General features: G+C 37.6%; 1 protein-coding gene across 2 annotated transcripts in view; it reads left to right on the top strand.

Annotated features, from left to right (window-relative positions):
• The window catches only part of MICU1 (mitochondrial calcium uptake 1), a 238,321-nt gene that overhangs the window by 63,256 nt on the left and 161,385 nt on the right, over positions 1–13,680 (top strand). For both annotated transcript variants that reach the window (XM_069572031.1, XM_069572032.1), the window contains exon 5: positions 3,360–3,403. In XM_069572031.1, the coding sequence (XP_069428132.1) occupies positions 3,360–3,403 (44 nt within the window). The remainder of the gene's footprint in view (positions 1–3,359; positions 3,404–13,680) is intronic.

Raw genomic sequence — 13,680 nt, 5'->3', positions numbered from 1 at the left:
CTCAGTGATTTTGGAGCCCAAGAAAATGAACTCTGTCACTGTTTCCGTTGTTTCCTCATCTGTTTGCCATGAAGTGATGGGACCAGATGCCATGATCTTAGATTTTTGAATGTTGAGTCTTAAGCCAGCTTTTTAACTTTCCTCTTTCACCTTCATCAAGAGACTCTAGTTCCCCTTTGTTTTCTGCCACAAGAGTGGTGTCATCTGCATATCTGAGGTTATTGGTATTTCTCCCAGCAATCTTGATTCAGGCTTGTGCTTCATTCCCCCAACCATTTCACATGATGTTCTGTTCTCTGCATATAAGTTAAATACTCAAGGTGACAATATATAGCCTTGATGTACTCCTTTCCCAGTTTTGAATCAGTCCGTTGTTCCGTGTCCCATTCTAACTGTTGCTTCTTGCGCTGCATACAGGTTTCTCAGGAGGCAGGTAAGGTGGTCTGGTATTCCTATTTCTTGAAGAATTTTCTTCAGGTTGTTGTGATCCACACAGTCAAAGGCTTTAGCATAGTCGATGAAGCAGAAGTAGATATTTTTCTGAATCCTCTTGCTTTTCTGATGATCCAGCGGATGTTGGCAATTTGATCTCTGGTTCCTCTGCCTTTTCTAAATCCAGCTTGTACATCTGGAAATTCTCAGTTCACATACTGTTGAAGCCTAGCTTGAAGGATTTTGAGCATGACCTTGCTAACATGTGAAATGAATGCAGTGGTAGTTTGAATATATTGTTTGGCATTGCCTTTTTTTGGAATTGGAATGAAAACTGATCTTTTCCAGTCCTGTGGTCACTGCTGAGTTTTCCAAATTTGCTGGAATATTGAGTGCAGCACTTTAACAGCATCATCTTTTAGGCTTTGAAATAGTTCAGCTAGAATTCAATGGAATTCTCCACTAGCTTTGTTTGTAGTGATGCTATTAAGGCCCACTTGACTTCTCACTCTAGGATGTCTGGCTCTAGGTGAGTGATCACACCATTGTGTTTATCCGAGTCATTAAGATCTTTTTTGTATAGTTCTTCTGTGTATTCTTGCCACCTCTTCTTAATTTTTTTGGCTTCTGTTCGGTTCATACTGTTTCTGTCCTTTATTGTGCCCATCTCTTCATGAAATGTTCCCTTGGTATCTCTAATTTTCTTGAAGAGATCTCTATTCTTTCCCATTCTATTGTTTCCCTCTATTTCTTTGCACTGTTCACTTAGGAAATCTTTCTTATCTCCCCTTGCTAGTTTTAATTGTCTACAAGTCTTTCTTGTTCTCTATTTTTTTTTATCATAGAGGCATGTTCTGCCTTTATAACTGATATTTTGAGTACATGTGAAGTTTCAAATTAGATTTGTTTTTAAGTTTTCTTTTTTTCTGACTTTTCTTCTTCTTTTGCAGTCAGTGGTTCATTTTATTCCAGATAGACTTCTAGAAGGTGAAGCACATTTTAGATGAGCATGTATAACCAAATGTGTAGAAGCAGAAATGCAAAAAGCTTCCTTTGGGAGCAGTGATATTCCAATCATTGTATTACTGTAAGCATAATGAAATAAGGGCCTGAACTGGCATGAAGAAAGTGAGAACTGAAAGAAAACAACTAAGTAGTTATGCAAGAAAAATAAGTCTAATTGGGAACTGATTTCTCCACTCTAAAAAGTACCACAGCATCCTCTTACTGAACTCATTGTATCTCCCCTTGCAATATTATTGCATATGTCTTTCTTACAAAACTGTTACTCTTCAAGGCAAGGATTGTATCTTACTCATTCAGTTTTGTGGGGGTTTTTTAAGTATTTAGTGACCAAGCACTATTCCAAATACTGGGATAAAGCAGTCATCAAAAACAGAAAATCCCAGCCCTCAAGAACACTTAATATATTTCCTTTTATCTTTCATGGTGCTTAGTACTTCACAATGCTAGGAATTCCCAAGGCTAAAGTTATTATTCAGCCCACCTTTAAAAGGTCATATTAAGATGGCCGATTTGAATTTGTTTAGGTGTGTTGCGCAATGTCTCCTGGTATTAAACTCATATCTCTTTATACAAAAAATGATTATGCTTTCAGATAAAACTAATATCCCCTCACCTTATTTAGAGGTAATATATCATTTTGATGTAATGAAAAAGTATCATCCTGGGAAGAGTCCAGGGTTCTAGTTTGGCTTTACTGTTGAATAGGTTTGTATATGAATAGGTCTGCAAATGGACTCTTTTTTTTTTTTTTTTTAAATTTTAGTTTTTTATTTTTTAAATTTTAAAATCTTTAATTCTTACATGCATTCCCAAACATGAACCCCCCTCCCACCTCCCTCCCCAGAACATCTTTCTGGGTCATCCCCATGCACCAGCCCCAAGCATGCTGCATCCTGCGTCAGACATAGACTGGCGATTCAATTCACATGATAGTATACATGTTAGAATGTCATTCTCCCAAATCATCCCACCCTCTCCCTCTCCCTCTGAATCCAAAAGTCCGTTATACACATCTGTGTCTCTTTCCCTGTCTTGCATACAGGGTCGTCATTGCCATCTTCCTAAATTCCATATATATGTGTTAGTATACTGTATTGGTGTTTTTCTTTCTGGCTTACTTCACTCTGTATAATCGGCTCCAGTTTCATCCATCTCCTCAGAACTGATTCAAATGAATTCTTTTTAACGGCTGAGTAATACTCCATTGTGTATATGTACCACAGCTTTCTTATCCATTCATCTGCTGATGGACATCTAGGTTGTTTCCATGTCCTGGCTATTATAAACAGTGCTGCAATGAACATTGGGGTACATGTGTCTCTTTCAATTCTGGTTTCCTCGGTGTGTATGCCCAATCAAAAAATGGGCCAAAGAACTAAATAGACATTTCTCCAAAGAAGACATACGGATGGCTAACAAACACATGAAAAGATGCTCAACATCACTCATTATTAGAGAAATGCAAATCAAAACCACAATGAGGTACCACTTCACACCAGTCAGAATGGCTGCGATCCAAAAGTCTGCAAGCAATAAATGCTGGAGAGGGTGTGGAGAAAAGGGAACCCTCCTACACTGTTGGTGGGAATGCAAACTAGTACAGCCACTATGGAGAACAGTGTGGAGATTCCTTAAAAAATTGCAAATAGAACTACCTTATGACCCAAATGGACTCTTTTTATCTCTAAGAGTTTCACATTCTCATATATAAAATAAAGGATTGGTATTTTTTAGTACCAACACTTTAAGTCTGAAAGTGGGACAGAATTTTCATTTCTGTTCAAATAATGTTGTAGCTAAACCGTCTCAATGGGATTGGAAACAAAACTGAGAGCTAGCATTTCATGTATTTCACCCAAGTTATAATCAGTGACTAAGCATTATTTTTTTCTGTTTTACAGACTTGGGTCTGGATCAATATACAATAAAACGCTTTGATGGAAAGGTGAGTGAACTACGACACAACATGTATATCCTGTTGTTTATGAAAGTTTCTCTAAAGTTATTTGTGAGAAATTTCTGAATACTTGTTCATCTTACTGAAAAAGCTTGGTGCTTACATTGGGAGGCCTGTAAGTGCCTTCAAATGGTTCTACAGAAAAAATCAAGCAGAAGGTTCTTCTGTGTTTTTGCATATAAAGTAATACTGTTGGGTTGTCTGCTGTATATAATGAGGGCTAATTGAGTGTGTTTTGACATTTGAATTTTAATTTAGAAGCCATTATAAAGGTTAACAACTCCTCAATATTATATTTCTTATAAAAACACCTATCTGATTTGACTTTCCTTAGACTTTGATAGTTTATGGTCATAACCCTAACAAGAAAATTGGAGAAGTCCTTACTAGTAGTTTTAAAGCAATTATGAAGAGCACCCCAATATACATATAAATTTTACATTATATTACTTTCAATTTATTTTATGCCTGAATAAATCATATAATTAAATCATTAAGTATAGAAAATGAAACTTTTAATTTTATTATCTCAAAACAGTCAGTTAAACATGTTTTTCCCTTTCAGACTGAATTCTCCAAAAAGAAAAAGAAAATATTACACAGAGTCAGAGAGAAAAGTAAAAGTTCTGTTTTAAAGTGGAGGAAGAAAGCACAGCAGGAAGAAGATCGAGCCAGGGATGGCTTTACAAAGCTTAACAAGAAGGAAGTCAGAAGGAAAATCATGAAGTGGCTGGAAAAGGCAGGATTACAAACTAGGCTCTAGACGGGTAGAAGTCAGGGTTAATAGAAGCTGATGTTGCAGGAATGTGTCAATCTTGCATCCTTATATAAAACTACATGTATTGGTAAGGTGAAGATATAAGTGCCCAGATTCTTGCACAAGCAGAAAGAATGAGTGGCTGCTTTAAAAGTTGAGAGATCTGAGAGATCTTGGAAGCCAAGGCTTCCAGCCTAAAATTTACTTTTTCTATTCAGGTGGCACAATGCCTCCATCCGTGGATATCTTCTTTTTAAAATCACATGTTCTAAAAGAAAGAATGATCAAAAAGAAAGGGCATTTAGAAGCTAGGAGACCCAGGTTCAGAGTTCTAGCTTTGCTTTGGGACAATCCCATCTTCTCTCTGATCCTTAGTGTCTCTACTATCCATATAAAGGGTTACTGCAGACACTGGTGTCAGGGTCTGATTTCAGAGTCTCTGGCAGGTTAGGCCCCTGTCTTATCTATCTTTACGTCACTCAGAGTCCAGAGTATGCTTGGCGCCTAGGAAGGAGGTAACCAATAAAATGTTTGACTGACCTATTGGGAAAAATCAACTAGTCAATTGCATATTCCTTGGAGGTATGACTCATGATGTCACTAATATCGTACAACAAAATCAATTTTATAGATCACTTTTTTTTTTGGCTGCTGAAGGAATCCAGCATAACATGAGAATTCAGTCCTTTTTTGTAAACCTGAAAACATGTAAAGAAGTTGGATAAAGATGTGCAAGTCGAACAGCAACTTTACATGTTAAAAGGGGAATTTCCATTCCTAGAGAACTCCCAAATATAGAAGCCCTAATAGTAACTTGCCAGGGTCCAACCCCAGTGGTTCCAGGGTAATTAGAACAGGGGATGGAGTTGGCATCTTAGGAAATAATTATTCAATTAGAAATATAAAGAGAGATTAGGAAAAAATAGTGTAGTAGGAAAATTAGTGGAGAAAAGAGACTGATATTCCTTGGTTTACACGGAAAGCTAATAAAGTTTCAAGACAAGAAACTTGCACCATCTACGTTAGGCCACAGGTGTCCGCTTGAATAGCGGAGGGTGCCCCGCCTTGGGCTCCCTCTCTCGTGGGTCTTAGAAGCCCGGGCAAATAAGTAGACATGGAGAGCCTCCGCTCCAAGGGATCAGCCTGAAAAGGAGAGGGAGGGAGAGGGAGAAGGAGAGAGAGAGAGTTGACACGGGGGAGGCCAAGCTTGTGCAAAAACCCCATAACTTTATTTTTTAAAAGGTGTTTATATACCCTAAGTTTTACATAATGGAAAATACAGAGTCATGCAGGGGCAGCAGTCCTGACCCTTTCTGTGTATCTTTTTGTATACAAAAGATCTCAGGTGTTTTACATTATCTTCTGGCCAAGAGGCCTGTTAACACTTTATGGCTCTCTTCCTTAATGAATGTTAATCTCATTTCCCCTGAAGTGTTTTTCTTTAATCTGCATCACCCTCAAAGCACTAAAGTTACATCCCTATAGAACAAAGGTGCAGTGAGTTATAACAAAGAAGGTACTTAACTCAAAGATCTATGTTGCTACTTGCTTTTTCTATATACCAACTATATCAACAAATAAAAGATATGAAAATTTGGCAGCAAGTATTGGCCCAACAAATGAAACCCTTAATCAGTCCTATTCTAATGATTTTGACTCCTGGGAAGCCCCTACATTCCTAGGATGTTTTGAGCTTCCTGTGCCTCTCGCGGTCTGGAGGCCACAAACAATCACATGTGCAGCTGTAAGAGTCCTATAGGCAGGCTAGAAAGCCATCAGAAGGGTTTTTGGATTGAAACACTCTTATTATGCCCAGGAGACTTATTATCTAAAAGCTCTAAATTAACTTTTTCCAGAGCCTTCCCTGGTGGCTAAAAGGATAAAGCATCTGCCTGCAATGCAGGAGACCCGGGTTTGATCCCTGGGTTGGGAAGATCCCCTGGAGAAGGAAATGGCAACCCACTCCAATATTCTTGCCTGGAGAATCCCATGGACAGAGGAGCCTGATGGGCTACAGTCCACGGGGTCGCAAAGAGTCAGACACAACTGAGCGACTTCACTTCACTTAGAAAAAGGTGGTGGTGGGACAGCCCCTGTTAATGTCAGAAGCGTAAGCAAATAGCATAATGCAGTACAGCAGACAGACTCTGGTTTTGGGGGTAGATGCTTGAGAAAATCCAGTGAGGCTCCCTTAAGGCCAGACTCGCCTTTGCCTGTTGGACCCCTTAACCTCATGACCTTTGCCACGGGCGGGACTCCTCGTGCTGGCTCCCGGCAGTAACTCATGTTTTATACGTGCTCTTTATTTTCTCCTGTTTTGGCCAGTACTTGTCAACTTAATGCTAGAAATTTGCAACTTTTGGATTGACTGATGAGCTCTACTTTTGTTTCAATTGATTTAAATCTATGACCTCTACATTTCTTATCATTTGTGTTGTTTGCATTTTTTTTTCAATTTCCACTCATCTTTATAAAACAGCAAGAGTAAGATGTAATAAAAATATAAAGTATTTGAGTTTCCTGAGCCATACAGCAGGTTCATGTTGAGGTTTGACAGAAAACAGCAAAATTCTATAAAGCAATTATCGTTCAATAAAAGGCAAATAAATTTTAAAAATAATTTAAAGTATTTGTGTACTTCTCTTGCTATGGAGACAAAAATGGCAGTGCTTCTATGTTTGGAAGGCAGTCTTAACAGGTTATAGTTGCAAATGTTTATGCACTGAAGCACAAAATCTGAAATCAGAGTAGGAAAGGCAAGATTTAAGGATATCAATGTTATAATGTTTGAAAGTACGATTTATATGAGACTCAGGCATGTAAAAGTTGACTTCATCCAGGGGAACAGATTCTGAAAGAGAATAAAAGAATGGGACACTTAACATAAGGAGATATAAAACTGAGCCAGTGACCCTGAGCCAGCTAGCCTGTTCCTCAGAAAAAGTGCACAAATTCCCCTTTCATCCGCATAATGATATGCATGTTTAATTCCTTTACTAGTTTCTTCATTTAAGTCCTGTACTCTATCAAATAGATCATTAAGGTTTTATTTTAAGGAGTGAAGGTTATGCTTCCTAAATGGGGTACTTAAACTTAGTCACGTCTAGTTTATGTCTTTATGAATTGTCTTTATTTCATATGAAGTTGAAGAAAGTAGTTTCTTTACTGTTTTTAAATCTCAAATAATGAAGAGTGCAAATTTCATTCAGTACTTAATTAACTTAGTAGTTTTTTTTAGGGATTTTTGCATTGTATCAAGTTTTTCCCTCAATAATTATAAGAATCAATGCTTATTCTGTGGTAGCCATGCATTCTGGGAAACAAACTCACTCAGAAGAACAATGCAGATAGTGGAGTACAGTTTATTACACCAGTGGGCCCAAGGCAGAGTCTCCTCTTAGCCAAGGACCCTGACCAGTTTTTCTGAAAACCTTATATACCCTAAGTGCACGTGCCCAAACCCGCCTCCCCAAATTCCCTGAAACTAGTCTGAACAAAGGAAAAGAAAGATACAATCAAAGTTAACCCGTGATTCATATGCCTTAAGCCTAGATAGTTAACTGGACAATTATCAATAGGCCTGTGGTCATACCCCAATAAGCAAAATAGAATTTATGATTCTATTCGGTTACACAGATAATTAGGGTATTCTTTTAGGCAACAGAGAGTCTAGCTACAAGCCCTGGGGTTCCATCCAGAGGGCCTGGTTTTCCAGTTGGTATGTCATTTCCATAGATACTGGGCGTATAGCTCAAAGTCCATAGTCCGGCCCAAGATGGAGTCCTGCGTTCAAGATGGAGCCTGTTCTGTCTGTTTCCTCCTTCAATTCAAGTGTTGATCTTAATTCTTTCCTTTGAATCTTCATGACTCTTATTCTCTCAAGAGTCAGAAAATCTCAGTTGTTGAATAGCAATTTCCAGAGTACATAACTCCTAAGGTAATTTCCGTTGAAAAAAACAGATGTATGTGATAATTATAGTAAATTTCATGCATGATGGTTAGAAACTTGGTAGAAATTACTACTAAGAAAACAATTGAGTTTCCTCTCAAACTTATTTTGATGTTTAAACAGATAATTTTCTTTCTCCCTCTCTCCTTTTTTTAACTTGAAAGATGAACTAGTTATAAATTGCTTAGAGAAATATTTGTTTTCATCCTGTTTATTTCTCCATTGTTTTAACATTCAGCATACCATTTAATTAAGTCTGCCATTTGACCACTAAGAAATTGTCTTATTTTATTGCCTTCTTGTTGAATTGTACTTTAGTGTTTTTGGTCAATAAGAGCAAGAAGAAATGTAGAAGTAGTATCATTTTTCTGGAGTGTTTTCTCATTTGTACTTGAATTTCATACAAACTCCAGCAAAGTAGAAAAGAATGGCCCAATGATATTGACAAATAGTTGCAGTTATTCCTTACTTTTCATGTTTTCTTCTTTTTGACCAGAGAATTTTCAAGAAGTAAATGAAACATTGCTGTTTCAACTGATAGTTCATGAAATTGAATTTGATTAAGCAGCTTTTGATTTTGCGGGGGGAAGATCTTTTTTCCAGAGCTCATCACTACCATATGTTAATGTACGCTAAGGATGCTTAGCATACCCTTACTCTAAGGATGCTTAGCAATTTCCTTTGTAGAAAAGTCATGCACTTATTGAAACTTGCAGCATTTATGCAGTTCAAAACTATCTGCTAACACAGGCCTTGTATAAAGAAACTACAGTCAGTGGCCTTTTAAGAATATATTTTGTAGGGTCTTCCCTGGTGGAAAAGAATCCACCTGCCAGTTCAGGAGACACAGGTTCAATCACTGATCCGGGAGAATCCCATATGCCTTGGAGGAACTAGGCGGGTGCTCCACAATAAGACAAGCCACCACAACAAGAGGTAGGCACACCACGACTAGAGAGCAGCCCCTGTTCATTGCAGCTAGAGAAAGCCTGCACAAAGCGACAAACACCCAGCACAGCCAAAAAAAAAAAAAGAATGAATAAATAATTTTTAAAAAGATTATATTTTGTAGGTAAATGATATTTTAAAAATATTCAGACTAGTTTAAAAACTTCAACACTTAAAAAAGAGTTCAGATTTTCTATTTGAGGATATTTGAAAATCATTATAATTAGAGTGTTGGCACTAGCATACAGATGGTAACGCAGAATATTGTCTGGCTTTTCTTTTAGTGTAATATATCATAGATTTTTTTAAAAATGCATTCTTTCCCCATAGTATCTATACATTCTCGTCATGATTTGTTAATGCCATTATTTCATGAATTATTTCTTTAATGAAAGCTGTACTTTTTCCTGAGTTTAACTTTTTATCACCCAATAATTGTTCTATAAGACAAAGCACCCTCCTAAATAGAACCTTTATTTTACATAGTTGTCAAATATTTGTTCATGTAATTGCTGTCCTGAAACCCTTCATTTTCCTGTTTCTCTTACTTTTCATTTTTTCCTTAGCATACCACAAGTTAAAAATTATGTTTTATATTTTCTGTTCTTATTGTCTGTAATAGTCAATTTTCTCTATTTCAAGCCCTACCTGCCATGAGTTGTTTTTTTTTCAAGTTACAGTAGAAAACTGCATTGTCTAGGTAAAATTGTTTCTTCACAGAATACCAGTATCCCAGAGCACTGAAGTAGTCAAAGTTCATGCTGTCTTTGATGTAGTTAATACTCTTTTTTTAAATAATGATGAATTGCCCGTTGAAACTAGTCGTCTGTTATTATCATTCCAAAATATATTTCTTTTTTAGAAAACAGATTTTTTACTATTTCCTTTCTATCAGGTTCCCTTTTCCCCTAACCTCTCCCTGAACTTTTCAAAAATCATGCCTCTGGAATGAGTCTTTTCACTATTTGTAATTATAGCCCCCTTAGAATCTCTCCTAATTTGGAGAAAGAATTAACATGTGTTTTATTTCCATCTCCTTTATGATGCTGACAAGAATATTTATATACATGGAAAAGGAAAATATTTTAAATCATATTGAAACATTGTCCACATTGAGGTGAAAGAAAGGAAAGTACAGTCAAAGTCTAGAAAAGAAAATACCAGTTATAGTGTTTATAATAAAAAGATGATATGCAAGAATAAAAAAGAGAGCTGTAGTTAGAAGTCAAAGCTTTAATATAACCAAATGCTTTTAATTACTTACTTAGGTAAAAGTTTTTTTTTTTTTAATATCAGTAAAGTTTAAAATTCCATTCCTTTTAGGGAAAAGTCTTGTTTCCCCAAGTGGAGTAGGGGCACATTTTTTTCCTGTACTGTAATGGTCTGAATGCTTTGAGTTGTGATTATTCATATCACAGATAAAATATGAGTCTGCCAATAAGGTCAAGTACAGTATTACTCCTTGATACATATAGTAAGTTATACAAGAGATTTCCTGTCTTTTAAGAGTAAATTGTATTGCAGATCAAAGATGTTAGTTAGAAGATGTTAGCAGGGGGACTGAAATTCTTATGGTATAGAATTTGGTGGTCCCCTGGAGAAGGAATTGGCAAACCACTTCAGTATTCTCTTGAGAACCCCATGAACAGTATGAAAAGGCAAAAAGATAGGACACTGAAAGATGAACTCCCCAGGTCGGTAGGTTCGCAATATGCTACTGAAGATCGGTGGAGAAGTAACTCCAGAAAGAATGAAGAGATGGAGCCAAAGCAGAAACAACACCCAGTTGTGGATGGGACTGGTGATGGAGGTCAACTACAATGCTGTAAAGATCAGTGTTGCACAGGAACCTGGAGTGTTAGGTCCATGAATCAAGGCGAATTGGAAGTGGTCAAACAGGAGATGGCAAGAGTAAACATCAATATTTTAGGAATCAGTGAACTAAAATGGACTGGAATGAGTGAACTTAATTCAGATGACCATTATATCTACTACTGTGGGCAAGAATCCCTTAGAAGAAATGGAGTAGCCATCATAGTCAATAAAAGAGTCTGAAATGCAGTTCTTGGATGCAATCTCAAAAGCAACAGAATGATCTCTGTTTGTTTCCAAGGCAAACCATTCATTGTCACAGTAATCCAAGTCTATGCCTTGACCAGTAATGCTGAAAAACTTAAAGTTGAATGGTTCTATGAAGACCTACAAGACCTTCTAGAACTAACACACAAAAAAGATGTCCTTTTCATTATAGGGGACTGGAATGCAAGTAGGAAGTCAAGAGATACCTGGAGTACCAGGCAAATTTGGCCTGGAGTACAAAACAAAGCAGGGCAAAGACTAACAGAGTTTTGCCAAGAAAATGCACTGGTCATAACAAACACCCTCTTCCAACAACACAAGGGAAGATTCTATACATGGACATCACCATATGATCAATACCTAAATCAGATTGATTATATTCTTTGAAGCCAAAGATGGAGAAGCTCTCTAGAGTCAGCAAAAACAAGACCAGGAGCTGACTGTAGCTCAGATCATGAACTCCTTATTGCCAAATTCAGACTTAAATTGAAGAAAGTGGGGAAAAATACCAGACCATTCAGTTTTGACCTAAATCAAATCCCTTATGATTATACAGTGGAAGTGACAAACAGATTCAAGGGATTAGATCTGATAGAGTGCCTCAAGAACTATGGAAAGTAGTTCATAACATTGTACGGGAGGCAGTGATCAAGACTGTCCACAAGAAAAAGAAATCCAAAAAGGCAAAATGGTTGTCTGAGTATGCCTTACAAATAGCTATGAAAAGAAGAGAAGCGAAAGGCAAAGGAGAAAAGGAAAGATACACCCATTTGAATGCAGAGTTCCAAAGATAGCAAGGAGAGATAAGAAAGCCTTCCTCAGTGATCAATGCAAAGAAATAGAGGAAAACAATAGAATGGGAAAGACTAGAGATCTCTTCAAGAAAATTAGAGATACTAAGGGAACATTTCATGCAAAGATGGGCTCGATAAAGGACAGAAATGGTATGGAAGCTGAAGATATTATGAAGAGATGGCAAGAATACACAGAAGAACTATACAGAAAAGATCTTCATGACCCTGATAACCACGATGGTGTGATCACTCAACTGGAGCCAGACATCCTGGAATCCAAAGTCAAGTGAGCCTTAGGAAGCATCACTACAAACAAAGCTAGTGGAGATGATGGAATTCCAGTTGAGCTATTTCAAATCCTAAAAGATGATGCTGTGAAAGTGTTGCACTCAATATGTCAGCAAATTTGGAAAACTCAGCAGTGGTCACAGGACTGGAAAAGGTCAGTTTTCATTCCAATCCCAAAGAAAGGCAATGCCAAAGAATGCTCAAACTACCACACAGTTGCACTCATCTCACACACTAGTAAAGTAATGGTCAAAATTCTCCAAGGCAGGTTTCAATAGTATGTGAACTGTGAACTTCCAGATGTTCAAGCTGGATTTAGAAAAGGCAGAGGAACCAGAGATCAAGTTGCCAACATCTGCTGGATCATTGAAAAAGCAAGAGAGTTCCAGAAAAACATCTTAGTTCAGCATACTAAAAAGCAGAGACATTACTTTGCCAACAGAGGTCCCTCTAGTCAAAGCTATGGTTTTTCCAGTAGTCGTGTATGGATGTGAGAGTTGGACTGTAAAGAAGGATGAGTGCTGAATAATTGATGCTTTTGAACTCTGGTGTTAGAGAAGACACTTGAAGAGTCCCTTGGACTGCAAGGAGAGCCAACCAGCCCATCCTAAAGGAAATCAGCCTTGAATATTCATTGGAAGGACTGATGCTGAAGCTGAAACTCCAATACTTTGTCCACCTGATGCAAAGAACTGACACATTTGAAAAGACCCTGATGCTGGAAAAGATTGAAGGCAGGAGGAGAAGGGGACGACAGAAAATGAGATAGCTGGATGGCATCATTGACTCAATGGACATAAGTTTGAGTAAACTCTGGGAGTTAGCAATAGACAGAGAGGCCTGTCATGTTGCAGTCCATGGGGTTGCAAAGAGTCGGACACGGCTGGGCGACTGAACTGAACTGAATCTGCTTCATTGACTGTGCCTAAGCCCTTGTCTGTGTGAATCATGATAAACTGTAGAAAATTCTGAAAGAGATGGGAATACCATACCACCGGACCAGCCTCCTGAGAAACCTGTCTGCAGGTCAAGAAGCAACAGTTAAAACTGGATATTGAACAACAGACTGGTTTCAAATCGGGAAAGGAGTACGTCAAGGCTACATATTATCACCGTACTTATTTAACTCATATGCAGAGTATATCATACAAAATGGTGGGGTGAATGAAGCACAAGGTGGAATCAAGATTGCTGGGAGAAATATCAATAATTTTAGACATGCAGATGACACCACCTTTATAGCAGAAAGTGAAGAAGAACTAAAGAACCTCTTGATAAAAGTGAAAGAGGAGAGTGAAAAAGTTGGCTTAAAGCTCAACATTCAGAAAACTAAGATCATGGTATCGAGTCCTATCACTTCATGGCAAATAGATGGGGAAACAATGGAAACAGTAAGAGACTATTTATTTGGGTTCCCAAATCACTTAGGTGGTGACTCCAGCCATGAAAT

Source organism: Ovis canadensis, chromosome 25 (genome assembly GCF_042477335.2).
Source record: "Ovis canadensis isolate MfBH-ARS-UI-01 breed Bighorn chromosome 25, ARS-UI_OviCan_v2, whole genome shotgun sequence".
NCBI classification, from domain to species: domain Eukaryota; kingdom Metazoa; phylum Chordata; class Mammalia; order Artiodactyla; family Bovidae; genus Ovis; species Ovis canadensis.
Note: the sequence above shows the minus strand (reverse complement) of the source record. Positions and strands in the feature narration are given on the sequence as shown.